Below are 16,699 nucleotides of genomic sequence, written 5' to 3' on the forward strand. Positions count from 1 at the left end.
TTTACTCTTTAAGGCACAATCTGTTAAAGTTTTTATGATTTGCAAACAAAGTGGTTTTTCATCTTCTGCTATTAGATAACTAAGGTATAAGAGAGCTCCTTCTACACCAAATAAATTAAACATCTAAATAATTTACAGCTCCAGGTATGTTTGCCAGACTAGCACAACTGAATAAAGTCAACAGATTAAATGTTCCCTTGGCAATCAGTAAGAGTATGAGATACAGCACCTGGGCTGCTCCATTGGGTCTCATTATTAAATCACAGGCAAAAGCTCAGAATCCCAGGGTCCCAGGTGACAGGTAGGAGCTGACTTTGGAGGATGGAGTCATAGCAGTCATTACCCATGACTTAGAAAGTGGGAAACTCTTAGCACAACTGAGATAGAGAGAGAAAGAGAAGGAGAGAGGGAGGGAGAAAGAGAGCGAGACAGAGAGAGGGGCGTTGGAGAGAGACCATATGTTTCAATGAGGGAAGATTCTAACTAGTTATGTCACTAAATTGGGAATTCATCAACATAACTGTGTATTTGTGCAATCTCAGAACAAAAGTTAAAAAGAGGGACTATTTTGTGTGTGGAAGCCCTATCACCGTCAAGGTCAGACAAGAACTTGCTAGAAAAATAGACAATATCTCCCTCTTTCTAATTTCTTAAAAAGGCTTTGACCAGCACCTGCTTTTGCCTAGAGAAAGAAGGTTTGGTCTGCAGAGCTGGTGGCAGCAAGAGAAACATGAGAGCTCAGGATCCAAGAAGTTATGTGTGATACCCATTCTAATTCTCGGGAAGATTTCAAGTGCCAGAAACCAGTCATCTCATCTTGAACAAATGGAATTTTTTAACCCAAAACATGGTTTTAAATTTGCACATTTAACGATGGGAGGGTTCAGAAGATCAGTGGAAGATGGGGTGAGGAGCAGCAAGTATACATTTAGTCAGAGGAAATCCCATTTTTAGATCATGTTCATTGTGTCCAGTAGACAAACAGGGTCCTTTTGAAAAACAGTAAATACCTCTCTCCTCTCTGAAGGTCTCGTGGGAATGGAAGCGCTGTAAGGAAAACATGAAAGGCAGAACCATGCTTATACTTCTTCACTCTTGTTGGCACAACTTCTCTGGAGAGGAACGGCAGAGGAAAAAGGAAAAACAAACATTCCAGGTGTATTGTATACTGCTGTCTTTAGTAATTACTAGACTTCCGGTTCTATGCCAGCCCCTTTGGAGTGGCGCAAGAATTGGAAGGAGAGGGGACAAGGGTGTGTGCGTGTGTTGATTTAGGGTGCCTGACCTACGAAGTATCTGAATTTAAGGTAAAACCATTAAATTGGGTTCATTGCTGAATTCTCACGGGGCACACTAAGCTTTTCATTTTCATTTAAGAAGAAAGGGTGGAAGAGAAGCTTCCCATGCCTGGTTTTTAAATATGGCCTTGAAAATGTCCACAGCCGTATTGTTGCCTTGTTGAGTCTGCAGCCAGGAAGGCCGAAATCGCTGCAGCAAAGCAGGTGTGAACGTCCCCTACTTCAGAGGCAGTGCTCTTTGAAGCTGGAAAATCAAGGACGCTGGTACCTTCAAGGAAACAAGGATATAATTATCACAACCCTCAACTGGCCAGTGACCTTCCATTCCTCAGGCCACCCTACTCCCTTCGCTGGCACGAGCCCAGGTCCTCACAGACTCAGCTCTGTGTCCCAGACCGCTCAGACTTCGGAGCAACCCCCTCACACACCCTTTGAAAGCATCCGTAATCTCTTTCTCCTGCACGGCTCTTGCTGACATAAATCCACCAGCCCCAGGGGCCTCTGAACCCCCACGGAGGGAGGCCCATTCAGGCCAAGTGGAGTCTGAACAGCTTAGGAATAGGATTTATGCTTCCCCTCACCTGTGCCGTCTGTCTGTGGCCCCTACCCCAGTCTGGTTGGGAAGGTTTGAACATGCCCCCCCAGCTTTTTGCCAAGCCTGCCGTGGTCACCTCCGTCAAGGGGGCAGACTTCTCAAGGCCGTTGGAGGCGAATAACAGGGACTCTCAACTTCTTTGTTATGGTTGAGATGTTGAAAGCAGAAGCCTCATAAAATGAGTTCAGAAAAACAAAACGAGCAATAAATTATCATTTGAAAAGAGTGGCTAAAGAATTCGTCTACCCTGAATACCTAGGGGCTATTTCTCAGCTACAGCAATAATCAGGCATTTGGATTCCCTTCACTGTGCAAAAGCTTTGGCTGTGTTGTCTTAGCACAGATTCTTCTCGGCTTCTATGAGCCAAGTGTCCAGAATCAAGAGTTACACAACACTCCCCCCCAACTCCTTTACACACACGCGCACACACACACACACACACGCACTCCCTACCCAGCCTTGGTCCTAAGGGGCCCCCTGAATTGTATTAATTCTTTTGACCGTAAAGAATTTATCCTACATTATCATCAGTCAGCACTCACTGCAAATTTACATTTTATTTATTTTAAGATAAGAGTAAAAGTCTACTTCCTTGACCTCATAAAGACTAATTATGCTAAACTGATATATTTAATGAAAAAACACCAGAAGCATTATTCCCTGTGAAATCAGAAGCAAATTAGGGATGCCCTTATCACTGTCGGTATTACTCAATGTTCTGGAAATTCTAGACCCGTCGTTGCTTCTCAGGGCACATTTAGCAATGTATGGAACCAGTTTGGGTTGTCGTAACTTTGGGAACTGGAGTGCAGTTGGCACCTGGTGGGTAGAGGCCAAGGGTGTTGCTGATACCCTACAGTGCACAGGACGGCCCCACAGCAAAGAACCTTCCAGCCCAAACAGTCACCAGTGCTGAAGCTACGGAACCTTGCTCAATGCAACAACACAGGGAACAGAAGTAAGAGAAATAAAGCTTAGAAAAGAACTAATTTTCATTGTCATTAATTGCAAAGAACATGTATCATTTAGAAAAGCAAACCCCTCCAAAATTAAATAAATATTAAAGTTCATAAAACGGTAAATAATGTAGCTGGATAAGATGTTTCCAATTATGTGAGAGACTTCAGCGTCTTTAAATTTTCCTACAGGTTTATTTAATGATTCTACAAAAATTTCCTGAGGACAAAAGGATTCGTTTTATAAAAGAACACTTTGGAGGTATAAGATGACTTTTACATTTTAAAACTATGGGGAGGGGCACCTGGGTGGCACAGCGGTTAAGCGTCTGCCTTCGGCTCAGTGCGTGATCCTGGCGTTAGGGCGTGATCCTGACGTTATGGGATCGAGCCCCACATCAGGCTCCTCCGCTATGAGCCTGCTTCTTCCTCTCCCACTCCCCCTGCTTGTGTTCCCTCTCTCGTTGGCTGTCTCTATCTCTGTCAAATAAATAAATAAAATCTTTAGAAAAAATCAATAAAAAATAAAACTATGGGGAAAAAAATAAAAATTTTAATAACCGAATCTGTAACACTGTAATACAGTATTATAGGAAATCCAAGGGGACATATCTTCCCCAACTATAAGCTGGACTTGAGGACTTTTTACAAAAGTTTGTTAGAACACAAAAAAATTGTTCAGGGATAGTAAATACATACACGCATGCTCATACACTCTTTTTAGGAGATAAAACTTCTTCATTATTTTTTAATGAGGGTAGTATTCAGATGCCTCATTGGAAATCTAACTAGTCTATCACAATAGATCATTATGATCCCATAGATGAAGCTTCTTGACGGGAGGGCCCCTGTCTTATTCATCTTTCTACTTCTGTAATTGACACATACCAAGAACCCAGTGTTTGTGAATTAATGAAATAAAGAGAAAACATTAAGAGTGAGAGATGGTCTTGAACTCACGAGTCAAAAGTTAACATAGCAATTGTAATTCAAAATCTAAAAACTCACATCTGAAAGGATGAATGAATAGTCAAGATTTTGATAGGAGGTTTTGCCTCATGTTGCAACTATAAAAGGTACAGGCTAAAAATAGAACAAGTGAACAGGGTTCAACCAGTGATGTTTTACTAAGAACAGTAAACTCAATTTTTAAATGTTGAAGACTTGCAAGAATCTATAAATATCTATATGCACATAACCTAAATATATCAACGATTTCCTCAATCTTTCATTCATTTTCATGGCAAGCCTTCAAAACTTGACGGGAAGGGAAGGAGGAAAGAAGCACAGGAAGGCCAGGTGGGAAGTCACAATCAGGAAATAATCAAAAGCTTTTGCTTTACCCCTTCCATCCAATCTCACAGACTCTTCTGAGAACCTTCCGTCCTGAATGTTTAATAACATTAATTCCACAGTTTCAAGGGGTTGAAAACCCTACAATCCAGTTTAATATAAGGTGATTAAAAATGTTGTGTTGGGACAGATTCACGGTCTGAGAAGCCTCAGACAAGTTCACCAGGGAATGTATACTGGTATGTTCTCTTGTTCTATTTAATATAAACTTCAAAGCTTAGGGACAAGAAAAATCACAGTTACTATTCATTGGGCACTTGCTATGTGCCAGACATCTTCTGACAGAACTGTTCATACATTTTCTTGGTCAGCCTCACGATCCCCCTCCAGATGAGGAGACAGATGTAACGGAGGTAATACAGGAGGGCCACCCATAACCAGGCAGAGCCAGCCACACCTGCCAGCCCCCAAAGCCAGACTCATACATATCACACTGCAGGTGTCTCCAGAACATCCTATGTCTCATAACCCACTCTTCATGGATTGGTCATAAAATCTTCAGATCAACAAGCATTGCTGAGACAGGGAACATAAAGGAAGTCCACAAAACAGACCTCGGCGAGAAGGACACGCTGTCTTCTTGGAAAGACATGGTAGGGAGCAGGCGGTGACTAATACCAACTGTAAAGAGTGCTAAAGGGAAGTTAAAGCACGTGTCAAAATGGACGGGATAGCCAATAAACATGTGGCTGACCAAGAAGCAGAAAGAGAAAATACCAGCTGGCGTTGTTCGGGAACGTCTCATTGAGGACCCGAGGGTTCAATAGGACTCTCACAGGATTTGGACAGATAGAGGAAGAAGGAGAGGTGGTTCAAGTCAGTGCCCACCTGGGCTGCTACACCAAGGGTGGCCAGGCATGGGTCTGTTCGGGATGCCGAACATGGAGCAGAGCCTGGCCAAGTGACAGCACCCAGGGTGACACCAAAACCAGAAGCCAGGAAGACCACCCCCGAGGTGTCCACCTGGAAGCGCTTGGCCAAAGGCAGGAAGCAGAAACAGGGCAAAAGGTAGGAACTAGATAGTTCAGCCCAAAGTTGGAGAATTGGGGAGGGAAGTAGAAATGAAATCTGGAGAGCCTTCCCAAACTTCTTCATCCCAAAGGCAGACACCTCTAATGGGACATGGAGCTCCAGCTCTGAGTGGGGAACATGCCATGAAGAATGTTGAGGAAGGCTGAGCAAGAATGAATGTGTGAGTGTGGTCTGGGTCTAAGAAAGGCCCAACCAGTCTAGAATGTAGGGTGCATCTGTGGGGAGTAGTACCAATTGGATAGGTGAGATGAGGCCAGCTGAGAGACTAGAGGACCATGGACAACAGCCAGCTTGTTAAGACACAAAAGCAGGTCTAGAGTCTGATGAACAAGTATACGTCCACATGATTAATATGATCTTTGAGACTGGTTAAGTCCTCTTTCTTATTCCATCACCTTCCAAATTAAGAATCTCACCTCTGCCCCTTACCGGCCGTATGGCCTTGGGAAAATTACTTAACTTCTCTGTGCTTCAATATTCTCATCTTTAAAATGAGCATAATGATAGTATCTACCCTATAGGATCGCTGTGAGGATCGAACAGGTTCATATATGTCACTTGCACAGCGCAGAGCCTGGCATGTGCAAGTGTAACGTGAGGGTTTGCTGTCTATGGTTCCTTCTCCATTTCACCACTGTATAGGTTGAGGATTCACAACAGAGGGGGGGCAGGAAGGCGAAGAGGGGGAGCGTATCTCACAGCCGTTCTTTCTCTGAATCACCTGAATTATAAATGCATCTTTTGGAAACTGTCCAGCTCCTGAATATCTTCACTGTGTCCAGAGCAGCCCGGGGACCGCCGTCAAGTTTGCTAGAAAGACTGCACCTTTCTAAGAGCTTTGGATTCCAGTATCCCTGCCTGGCCTCCTTCCCCGTCAGCAGCATCCTGGGCTGATGTCGAAGTGAGCAAGTCCCCTTCTGAAGTTCTCACAATTATAACCGCTAGCTCAGAGCCTCCACCACACTTTCCACGTGATGTGCGTGATGTCGGCGTTATTTGCCCATCTAGATCAGGTCCGTGTTTCATTCAGTCTAATAAATATTGCTGGAGCAGCTGTAGAGGCCACATTTGAGTGGGGAGACAGATGATAAACCAGAGAAGTAAGTAAAAGATACAGTGTTTTAGACAGCAATAAGCATTAAGGAGAAAAAATTAAAATGGGAGGGGGGGATAGGTTGGGAGGGGCAGAGTGCAATTTTAGAAAGGGTGGTCGGGGAAGGTGTCACTGAGAAGGTGACCACTGAGCAAAGATGGGAAGAAAGTAACACCACCAGGTGTGTATGTGGGAAGAGGATCTTCCTGGCAGAGGCGAGGGCAAGAGCAGAGGCTTTGAGGCAGGTGTGTGCCTGCCATGGTGTTGGAGGAACAGCCAGGAGCCCAGTGTGGCAGAAGTGGGGTGAATGCGGAGAGCCAGAGGGAGAGCAGGCAGGTCATGGGGCTGGAGCGCCTATGTCTCAGAATCCCTAGCAAAGACTCTTTCTAGGGGGATGAGCTGCAGCTGGAGGGCGTGGACATGATTCGGCTTGTACACCTGACCAGCTCTGTCTTCCTGCTGTGTTAGAAGTAGACTGAAGGGACGAGGATAAAACAAGGGAGAACAATGAAGAGGGTATTGTAATAATGGGGTAAGAGGTGAAGGTTGGCAACAAGAGAAGGTAAGGGGTGACAATGAGAGTAATTAAAAAGGGTCAGATTGGCTTGAATGTATTTATTTATTTATTTATTTATTTAAGATTTTATTTATTTATTTGACAGAGAGAGACAGCCAGAGAGAGAGGGAACACAAGCAGGGGGAGTGGGAGAGGAAGAAGCAGGCTCCCAGCAGAGAAGCCTGATGTGAGGCTCGATCCCAGAAGGACTACACCACCCAGGCGCCCCTGGCTTGAATGTATTTAGAAGGTATAGCCAATAGGATTTCCTGGCAGATGGGACAGAGGTGAGAGAAAAACAGAGCAAAACAAACAAACAAAAAACCAGGAGACAAGAGGGGCCTCAATGACTGGCTCCAGTAAGTGAGAATGGAGTTGTCTCTGAGTTGGGGATGTTCAGGATGTCTGGTTCAACACCCAGGAGTGAAGAAATCTGGGCTGCAGGTAGAAATCAGTCTCAAAAACAGGTCTCAAAGCCCATGCAGTAACTGATACCTTACAAACTCGGGATTTGGGGATTTGTACTTATTTTGTATAGGGGTGGGAATCACAGCTTTCCAGAAGTAACAAGAATGAAAAAACGAATTCGACAATCTCAAAACCTAGTTTAAGTCATGACTTTCAAACTCTTGATCTTGCCAAGCTTTCTCTGATTATCTGGGCCCTTCTCCTACCCTAACTGCTCCCCACTCTCACCTCAAATAAAAGCTGTCTATGCCCAAATTGGTTCTGGCATGATAACAACAGGGCCATTGCTCCCAACTGGAATGGATGTGCCTCTTCACAACAAACTTGACAGCAACAGTGGTTCTCTGCTTGTTAACACTCTCTGAGGACCGCCATGAACTCAGGAGCTCCTTCCACTCTTCAGTTCTTTAGGCTCCTGGTTCTCTGGGCCGCTTGGTCACTTCAGAGTTTTTCTAGGTTGACAAAGGAGGAAGATTGCAGGTCAACCTAATCATTCAAACAGCTCTGCAAATGCATCAGGAGATTCATCAGTGTCCTTGTCGCCGGAGTTTTCTTATCTAGGTTGTAGATCAGAGTGGCTGTGATTTTTGAAGACTGCATATAAAAGAGGAGAGTTGATCATTGCAGGAATAAAAGGCTGAGCTGGACCTAAGAGCAGATGTCTTGTCTCATGGATGTAGGACGTTCTGTGTGCTTTTATCCTTCCTATATCCATTGCTTAGGAGGCGGAGATGAGATTTGGATTCAAACACGCGTATTGATTTATTGACACAGCGGCGGTAATTGCCCTTGCTTATGTTACTCTCATATACCCCTCACATCAGCACTGAGAAGTGGCACTGTATTATTTGGGAAATGATGCTCAGAGAGCATGAGGAAACTGGTCAAGCCCAAGCCACCTGTGAGTGGCAAGAGTCAGCCTTCCAACCCAGGTCTTCAGTGGCTCTTACTCCCATGCCATGTTCTTGCCTCATAATATGAAAGATTTAAGGCAAAACAGATAGTGTCTAAGCCCAGTGTTAGTCAAAGATGACTTGTCTTCGTTTTAGAGAGGAAATATCCATGTGGGAGAGGTTTTACCTTGGAATGTGGAGATTATACTCTCAGTTGCCAGGAGAAGGTGGTTAAACACTTTATTTAATGCCTCGAAGATGTGATAACAGAGACAGGAATTTTCCTTTTTCCATTTGCTCAAGAGAGTGTCAAAATTCACAACCATAAGGCACACACCCCAAATGTGTGTATATGTCTTTGTGTATACATGGGTGGGGGAGGGGAGAACACAAATCACTGCTTACTCGGGGTAGGTACAGATGGTCCCTGACTATGATCGTTGGACTTCTGATTTCTCGACTTTACAATGGTGGGAAGGCCATATGGATTCAGTAAAAACTGTACGTCCAGGAGCGCCTGGCTGGTTCAGTTCACAGAACGTGTGACTCTTGATCTCAGGGGTCTCAGGGTCATGGGTTTGAGCCCCACGTTGGGACTGGAGCCTACCAACAATTAAAAAGAAAGAAACTGTACTTTGAATTCTGAATTTGGATCTTTTCCTGGGCTAGTGATGTGCTCCTGTCTTGTGATGTCAGCAGGGCAGTGAGCCACAGCTCCCGGTCAACCACGCGATCACGCGGGTCTATGGCAGATACGCTCACAACCGTTCTGTACCCAGACAGACATTCTGTTTTGCACTCTCAGTATAGTATTTAATAAATTACATGATACTTCATCATAGAATAGGCTTTGTGCTAGATGATTTTGCCCAGCAGTAGGCTAAAGTAAGTGTTCTGAGCACATTTAAGGCGGGCTAGGCTAAGTTATGATGTTCCATCGGGAAGGTGTATTAAATACATTTTCAACTCACCATATTTTTGACTTAGGGTGGGTTCATTGGGACATAAAGCCATCATAAGTCAAGGAAGATCTACATTCTGTTAAGTGCTTTCCATACATGATTACTCTTAATCTTCGCATCAATTCTTGAGGCATTCTCTCCTTTATGTTCTGGGAGAACAAACTGAGTCTTTCAGTTAAGGTTTGTGTACTTAAACTTATAGCACCCAAAGCTTATGAGAGGCAAGATTCCAACCCAAGTGGATATGTAACTCCCATTTCCCCTCTAGCCCAAAACACACCATTTGGAAACCGTACTCCATTTCAACATTGGAAATGGCTACTCTCACACTTCACCTGCGGGTGTATAAAGTGATAGCTTTCAGGCGGATAGCTGTGGTGCCTTTGATCCAATCATAAAAGTAAGCATATTCTTTTGGCCCACTAATTTCGGATCTGGCAATGTTCCCTAAGGAAATAATCAGGCATATGTGTGCAAAAATTAATGTGTAAGTTCTATACATTGTTATTTGAGTTACTTAACATGAAGTTATTAATCTCGTTAGGCTCAAATGTCTAATAGGAGCTAGGCGAGATCCATTATGGTACATCCACACTGGAAACGTTAGGAAGTCATTACAAATCATGCTGTAGAAAAATACTTGGGAACAGGAGGATACCGCTATCCTGCGTTCAGTGAACACGAGGAGATGCTACCCCAGCTGTGTAGCGTACCTACAGGATATGTAGTATGTGTTGCAAAATACTACAAGAGAGGGGCGCCTGGGTGGCACAGCGGTTAAGCGTCTGCCTTCGGCTCAGGGCGTGATCCCGGCGTTCTGGGATCGAGCCCCACATCAGGCTCCTCCACTATGAGCTGCTTCTTCCTCTCCCACTCCCCCTGCCCGTGTTCCCTCTCTCGCTGGCTGTCTCTATCTCTGTCGAATAAATAAATAAAATCTTTAAAAAAAATACTAAAAGAGAGACACTGAACTTTCTGAGAAGATGCGACCTCATTTACTTTGGCTCAAGGCTGACAAGAAGGGTTCCTTAACCAGAGGTTCAGTGCACTGTCTTTGTGAGGTTGCATCTGCAGTCTGTCTTCCCACCTCATGGAACAAAATCCAGATTTCTTAGCTTAGGCTGGAAAGCCCTAAATAACTCTGGTTTTCTGAGCATCTATCCACCCTCCCTCTGCGTTCCTCACTATGCTTCCCCGACACAGGCCCTTTTTAGCTCCTGGACGACACACGCTCAACCCTAGTGCTATGCAGGGACTTTGCACATGCTGTCTCTGCTGCCAGGAATGTTTTCCCCATTCTGATGGCTGGTTTCTTTCTTCAGGTCTCAGCTTAAACGTCACCTCTTCAGCGGAGTCCTTCCTTGACTACCTCATGTAATGTAAGCATCCCCCTCTGTGCTCCCCCACAGCATCCTGTTCTTTTTATTCTCACACGAGATAATTGGTAATGACACATGGATGGGTTTTTTTTTGTTTTTGTTTTTGTTTTTTTAAGATTTTATTTATTTATTTGACAGAGATAGAGACAGCCAGTGAGAGAGGGAACACAAGCAGGGGGAGTGGGAGAGGAAGAAGCAGGCTCATAGCTGAAGAGCCTGATGTGGGGCTCGATCCCACAACGCCGGGATCACGCCCTGAGCCGAAGGCAGGTGCTTAACCGCTGTGCCACCCAGGCGCCCCCACATGGATGGGTTTTACTTGTTCAGTGTCTACCTGCTTATTGAAGGTAAGTCTTGTGAGGGTAAGGTCCACTTCCGTTTTGCTCACCACTGTACTGTGTACTCAGAGGCTACTCATGGTAGGTACTCAAGAAAGACTTGTTGAATGAATGAATAAATGAACAAAGAGAATACAAAAAAGTGCCAGGGAAGGTTTAAAAGCTCTTCAGAGAATAGAGGCAGGAACTAGATAGTCGGTGGCTGATAACCAATGTAAATCAGTGTCACACACAGGCTACAAGAATTCATACAAGGAAATGCTTTGCTTATCTAAACCATTTTCTAAGAATGGCTCCTTGGATATGAACTGTGCCCTGCATCCTAGAAGTAATATGAAGTAGAGAGAGAGATCACTGAGCACAGGTCTCCCATTTTTCTAAAGGTATCCAGTTCCAGATACATCGGTTAAAGTGGAGCCAACCTCTACCACTTGGTATGTGGTACAAGTCATCACGTCTTCTGAAGAACTACACAAAATACTAAAATGGTGGCAAAAACAAACAAACAAACAAACAAATCACTTTTCTGTTAAAAGAGAAAGCTTCATAGGTAAAATCTTGCAGAAGGCTTAAAAACAATTACAGGGAAAAATAAAACAGATTATTCTTCACATTTTATTGTTTTTCCCTCTGCAGACTACAAAATAGCAACCTTTATCTGTCTCTAAGAACAAACACATAGGGCGAGCTTAGGGCCCGTCAGCGGTCCGGGGGAATGTTGCCTGTGGACATGAATTTGGGTGTTTGCGGTGGGGGCTCCGATGGCATGACTATTTTCCAAGCCTTATTCAAACAGTAACTTCTATCTGCTACCATGCTATCAATTTTTCCAACAGTGGATTGCAAATTCACCTCATAAATCAATCTGTACGAGAGAGAGGTCAGAAGCCAACCGCAGCCAATTAAAACCTCTCAGCAATAATTCATCTAAGATCTGAGTAAGGATTTTTTTTTTTTACAAGTCCTGGGAGGCTCTTGTTTATTCTAATCAGATCAGTAGAGGAAGAACTAAATTGGGTAGAACCTGCATTTTTCTCTTATCCCAGAACACAAACTCAGATGTTTTTATAGGGAAAGGAAGAGGAAAAGGAGAGCGATACGAGGAGAGTGGGCTGAAGCATTAGAACACTTTCTGCACATAAAGCTGTGTTCCCAAGGCTCTCCCGAGGCCAGGCCTGTGTCTAGCTGCTTCATCCCGGGGAGCTTCTATTCCAGCCTCTTTGCAGTCTGAGTCCTGTCAGTGTTGTGTCCGACAAGTAAATACAGCTACACTACTACTATTCAGAGAGTGTCTCTGACACGGCAGGCCCTGGGGCAGCTTGAAATAAATCGGTATGTTTGTTGTTTTTTAGAAGACTGTAGATTACAGGTTACCCAGATGTGAGAAAGTGCTGGAAAAATTAGGAGGCTGTAGAGCATATACCCTAAGTGCATAAATATACAGCTGTACACACACATATTCATACACTACAGCTTTTGACTCTAGCCCTGTGTTGAAAGCTGAGCGAACTTGGAGAAATGACTCCGCTCTCTGAACTTCTGTTTCTTGTCTGTAAGACGGGTAGTAACAGTACCAACAGCATAGGCATGGGGTAGATGAAACAAGATGTTTGCAAAGCGTCGGCATGCTCTCTGGCTCCCAGGGTGGCCGCTCAGTGCTGGCCGTAACTAAATGCAGTGTGAGATTCTAGGCCCCACAGCAGTGCTCCCTGCTTATCAGCTCATTGGGTTCTCAGATTCTCCCTCCAGTCACGAGTCTAGCCCGATTCTTGATGGATCCCCGCACTGACGTGTCCTGGAGGTTGGGACTGAGGAGCTGCAGGCCAGTGGCCAACAGCCAGCTTCGGCCTCCTCGTGGTGGCAGAACAGCCCACTGGGCATTGTCTGCCCGGCTGCAGGGGCTCCGTGTGGCCCGACACGCTCCGGCCTGAGGGAGGCTCTGACTTAATCCTCCTCCTAGCCTCCAGCACACACGCAAACCTTCTAGCTACTTTTTATTTTTATTTTATTTTATTTTATTTTATTTTATTTTATTTTTTTAAAGATTTTATTTATTTATGTGACAGAGATAGAGACAGCCAGCGAGAGAGGGAACACAAGCAGGGGGAGTGGGAGAGGAAGAAGCAGGCTCATAGAGGAGGAGCCTGATGTGGGGCTCGATCCCATAACGCCGGGATCACGCCCTGAGCTGAAGGCAGACGCTTAACCGCTGTGCCACCCAGGCGCCCCTCTAGCTACTTTTTAAAACAAAATGCTTTATTTCCTAATTATAAACATAAAAGTATATGCTTATCGTAAAATTGGAACGATGTATAAAGTGTATAAAGGGACAAAATTAATAGTCTTGCTGTCTCCACCCTCTCTACTCCCCACTCCACTGCCCCCATCCTGAGGTAACCAACAGCAATTGTTCTGTAAATAACCTCCCATGACTCGTAAATACCAAAAATAAAATAAAATAAATAAAATGTCGATACTTTAAAAATACACCTGCAATCATATAGACATGGAATAAATATTACACTGCAACTTGCTTTCTTCCCCCCGAGTCCAAAGGATGATGGACATTTTTCCCAGCTACTATTGAGAAAATCTAGACAAAACTGTGAGATCTTTACCCAAGTTCTGCAGGACATTCAACAAAGTAAATAGAAATGTTGGCTTTGTCCTCCTGGTCACTATCTTTTAGATTTCATCCAAGGAGTTCCAAAGCATTAGGTTTGGGATGAGGAACTATGTCAAAGAACTCGTAGCTGTTTTATTTCTCTCTAAGACCACAGTAGTTTAGCGATTACAGCCTGCTTCCCTTTCCTGGGAAATTCTCTGTCTTCAGCTTTTTCTAGAATTTGAGACACGTGCAAAGGAAACCTGGCAGCAAGAGACACTGTCTTCCTCGCCAGAGGTCTCTCTGCAACTCTGCCTTATCAGGGTGAGGAGATGGTGTGTGTGCTTGAACAGACAAATTCTGTCCACTCTGTGGTTACCCTGGACAGGCTGACCAGGCCCTCAACCACACCAGCCAGGAGCGTAGAGCCCGTCAAGAAACAGGGTACACCTAAGTCTCCTAGCTGCTGGAACGGCTGCCGTTTCAATGAAACTGGCCAGGGTGAGTCCAAGAGTCGAGTTAGAAGTCACTTTTCTTATCAAGTCCTGAGCAATTCCTGAGAAAATGCACATGGAACCAAATCCTGTCCCACACCCAGGACGCCAGAGACAGGGAAGGAGAGCGGAAGTTCATGGTGGACGTGATCAGCCTGATTGCCTCCTTCTCTTGTTCTGTATTTATCACCAGCAGGGAGAACACATCCAGAGAGATGGGGATGTTCTTGGGATGAGGTACTCAGGTGTCTCTCTTAACTCTGCTGGGAAGACAAGTCACCAACACTCCCTCCCACTCACCCTGGATTGGGACCAGAGTACAAATAGACACTTCTGCGTGAATCAAGATAAGAGCTAGGGGGAAAAAATCATGTATCCTGAGAGAGAAAAGGTACTATGACACCAAGCCTAAACCCCTAAATCCGGCCTAGCACTAACAAGGATAAGGAGGCTCCTTCCAGCTGGAAACAGAACAGCCCCCATAGAGTTATTTATCACTCGCCCACCATGTTTATTATTGTTTGAGGGCCAGAGAAGGTGGCTGTGTTTACAGCAGGTTACAGGGATATCAGAAAACTCCACACAGGATTCGTGAGGCTCCTGGAGCCTGACGGAGATTAGAAAGCATAGAGACGCCCCTCCTGGACACACACATATTCTCTAATTACATTCTGTGTGTGTGTGTGTGTGTGTGTGTTTATCCGAGGACTGTGAGCTTCTTGAAGATAGGGGCGAGGCTTTATATCCTGTTCATGCTCTCCCAATCATCCTTTAGAGGAAATGAGACTTACGAAGCAGGAGCTCCATAAATATTTGTGAAATGAGCTCAGTCAGACAGCAGAATCTGCTCTGATTGTCAGTAAAAACAACTTAATCTTCAGCTAAGACCATTCAGAATCTAGTATGTGAAGAGCTAGATTAGCCAGGGGAGGAGGAAGAGATGAGCAGAAGTTAAAGGTAGGTGATGTTCCCAACCCTCCCTGTGGGGTGAGGAGAGTAGCATCACCTTTCACAGGACGGGTGACTCCATCTGTTAAAATAATTTTTTTTTTTAATTTTCTCACTAACATTTTTTGAACATGGCGGTCAAATCCCCACCATTTCTCATTTTAGACATAAGGCTTAAAATATTTTTTTAAAAAGGAATAGATGGAGAATCCCTTGCACAGGGCCTAGAATATGCCCCCAGTTGCTGGTTTCCTTCTCATTTTTCCTGTCCTGTGGGCTTTAATTCATGGAAGTTAGAGTAACCTGAGGCAGATTCTTTCCTGAAGCACAATTTGGCAGGAAAAAGGAGGAGGAGAGCTAAGGAGACGTGTCAGTGAGGAACTCAGGGAAAGGTGCTGTTTTGGTGAACACTGTAGTTTGCTAGCAAAAAAGTATGTGTGGGAAAATCTGTAATATTTAAGGCCATTTGATGTCTAACAGCCAAGCTGAACACAACATGCAGGAGAAATCCCACTGACAGGAATCTCACTCAGACTCTGCTCAGAAAACACTTTCTATAGTCTAGGTTGTTATTGCTGTCATGTATCTTGTCACTCATCTCCCCACTTTGAAAAAGAATATATGTTTACAGACTTGATGAAGAAGCTTGTGTTTACTATTTTTTTTTTGAACATGACCCAGAAAAAAAAAAAGACAATGGAAGGTATTGCACAAGAACTAATAACAGAAGAAGGTGAAAACTTCCCCTAGTCCTCCGACCCCACCCCCATTTTGAACAAGGAAATTTAAATTATTTGGAAATTTAAATTAGTTGTGACTTATTATGGCATTTACTCAGAGGAAACATGCAGATTTATAACGTGAAATAATTAAATGTGTTCTTTTGTTTGAAAGTTCTTTAAACTCCTTATGAGACAGAGGAAATGGAAAGAAGGCATCTTAGATTCTACAGAAATAAAAAAATACCTAAAAATACAAAAATAACATTATGGATAACTCTGCTTTCTAGCTAACTTAAACTCTGATATGGGTATAACCCAGTTTTTGAGAGATCTTTGACAAAGTTGATATTTCTCAAATTTGTGTGAAACCCTTACAGTACTGATTGAAAAGGTATAGAATTTAGTCAAAAAACTCAAAATGAGAATCTGAGGCTATTTTCTCTCTGATTTTTTTGATTCTGTTAATTTCTTTAAATTTTTTTCTTTCCCAGCCATGGTTAAAAAAAAAAAAAAACAGAAAAAGCCATCATTTTAGCTTCAAATACTGTTGTAACTGGACTTTTAGTTTATCACAATTTTGCATTTACATGCAAATAAGACCTTTTATTCAATAAACAGTGATTGAATTGCCAACACTCTACCAAGAACTGAGTTTTAAGAGGCTAATAACATCTCTGAGTCTATATTTTCATATAGCTCTTCTTATTAAAGCATACTAATATTTCAATATACTTTTCATATGCCCTAAAAAATAAGCAAACAAAACCAACCAAGATATAGAGGAAACGTATAAACACTAACATTAACAAACACTGACAAATGAATACCATAACTACACTAAAGAAGGGGGATGAAAAGAATTGACTTAAGTAACTATAGAAAACAGTTATCTTGGGGCGCCTGGGTGGCACAGCGGTTAAGCGTCTGCCTTCGGCTCAGGGCGTGATCCCGGCATTCTGGAATCGAGCCCCACATCAGGCTCTTCCGCTATGAGCCTGCTTCTTCC

The 16,699-nt window shown here is 43.8% G+C and overlaps 1 protein-coding gene across 9 annotated transcripts in view; it reads left to right on the forward strand.

Moving 5' to 3' along the window:
* The window catches only part of LOC123799449 (uncharacterized), an 80,710-nt gene that overhangs the window by 53,118 nt on the left and 10,893 nt on the right, over positions 1 to 16,699 (forward strand). For 2 of the 9 annotated variants that reach the window (XM_087855391.1, XM_087855390.1), the window contains exons 4-6: positions 1,028 to 1,156; positions 3,043 to 3,112; positions 5,992 to 6,423. In XM_087855391.1, the coding sequence (XP_087711517.1) occupies positions 1,028 to 1,156; positions 3,043 to 3,112; positions 5,992 to 6,068 (276 nt within the window). In that variant the 3' untranslated portion in view covers positions 6,069 to 6,423. The other 7 variants (XR_015721555.1, XR_015721556.1, XR_015721553.1 and 4 more) reach the window with 7 other exon arrangements.

Source organism: Ursus americanus, chromosome 24 (assembly GCF_024610735.1).
Source record: "Ursus americanus isolate L20-20 chromosome 24, mUrsAme1.1.p, whole genome shotgun sequence".
Lineage (NCBI taxonomy): Eukaryota > Metazoa > Chordata > Mammalia > Carnivora > Ursidae > Ursus > Ursus americanus.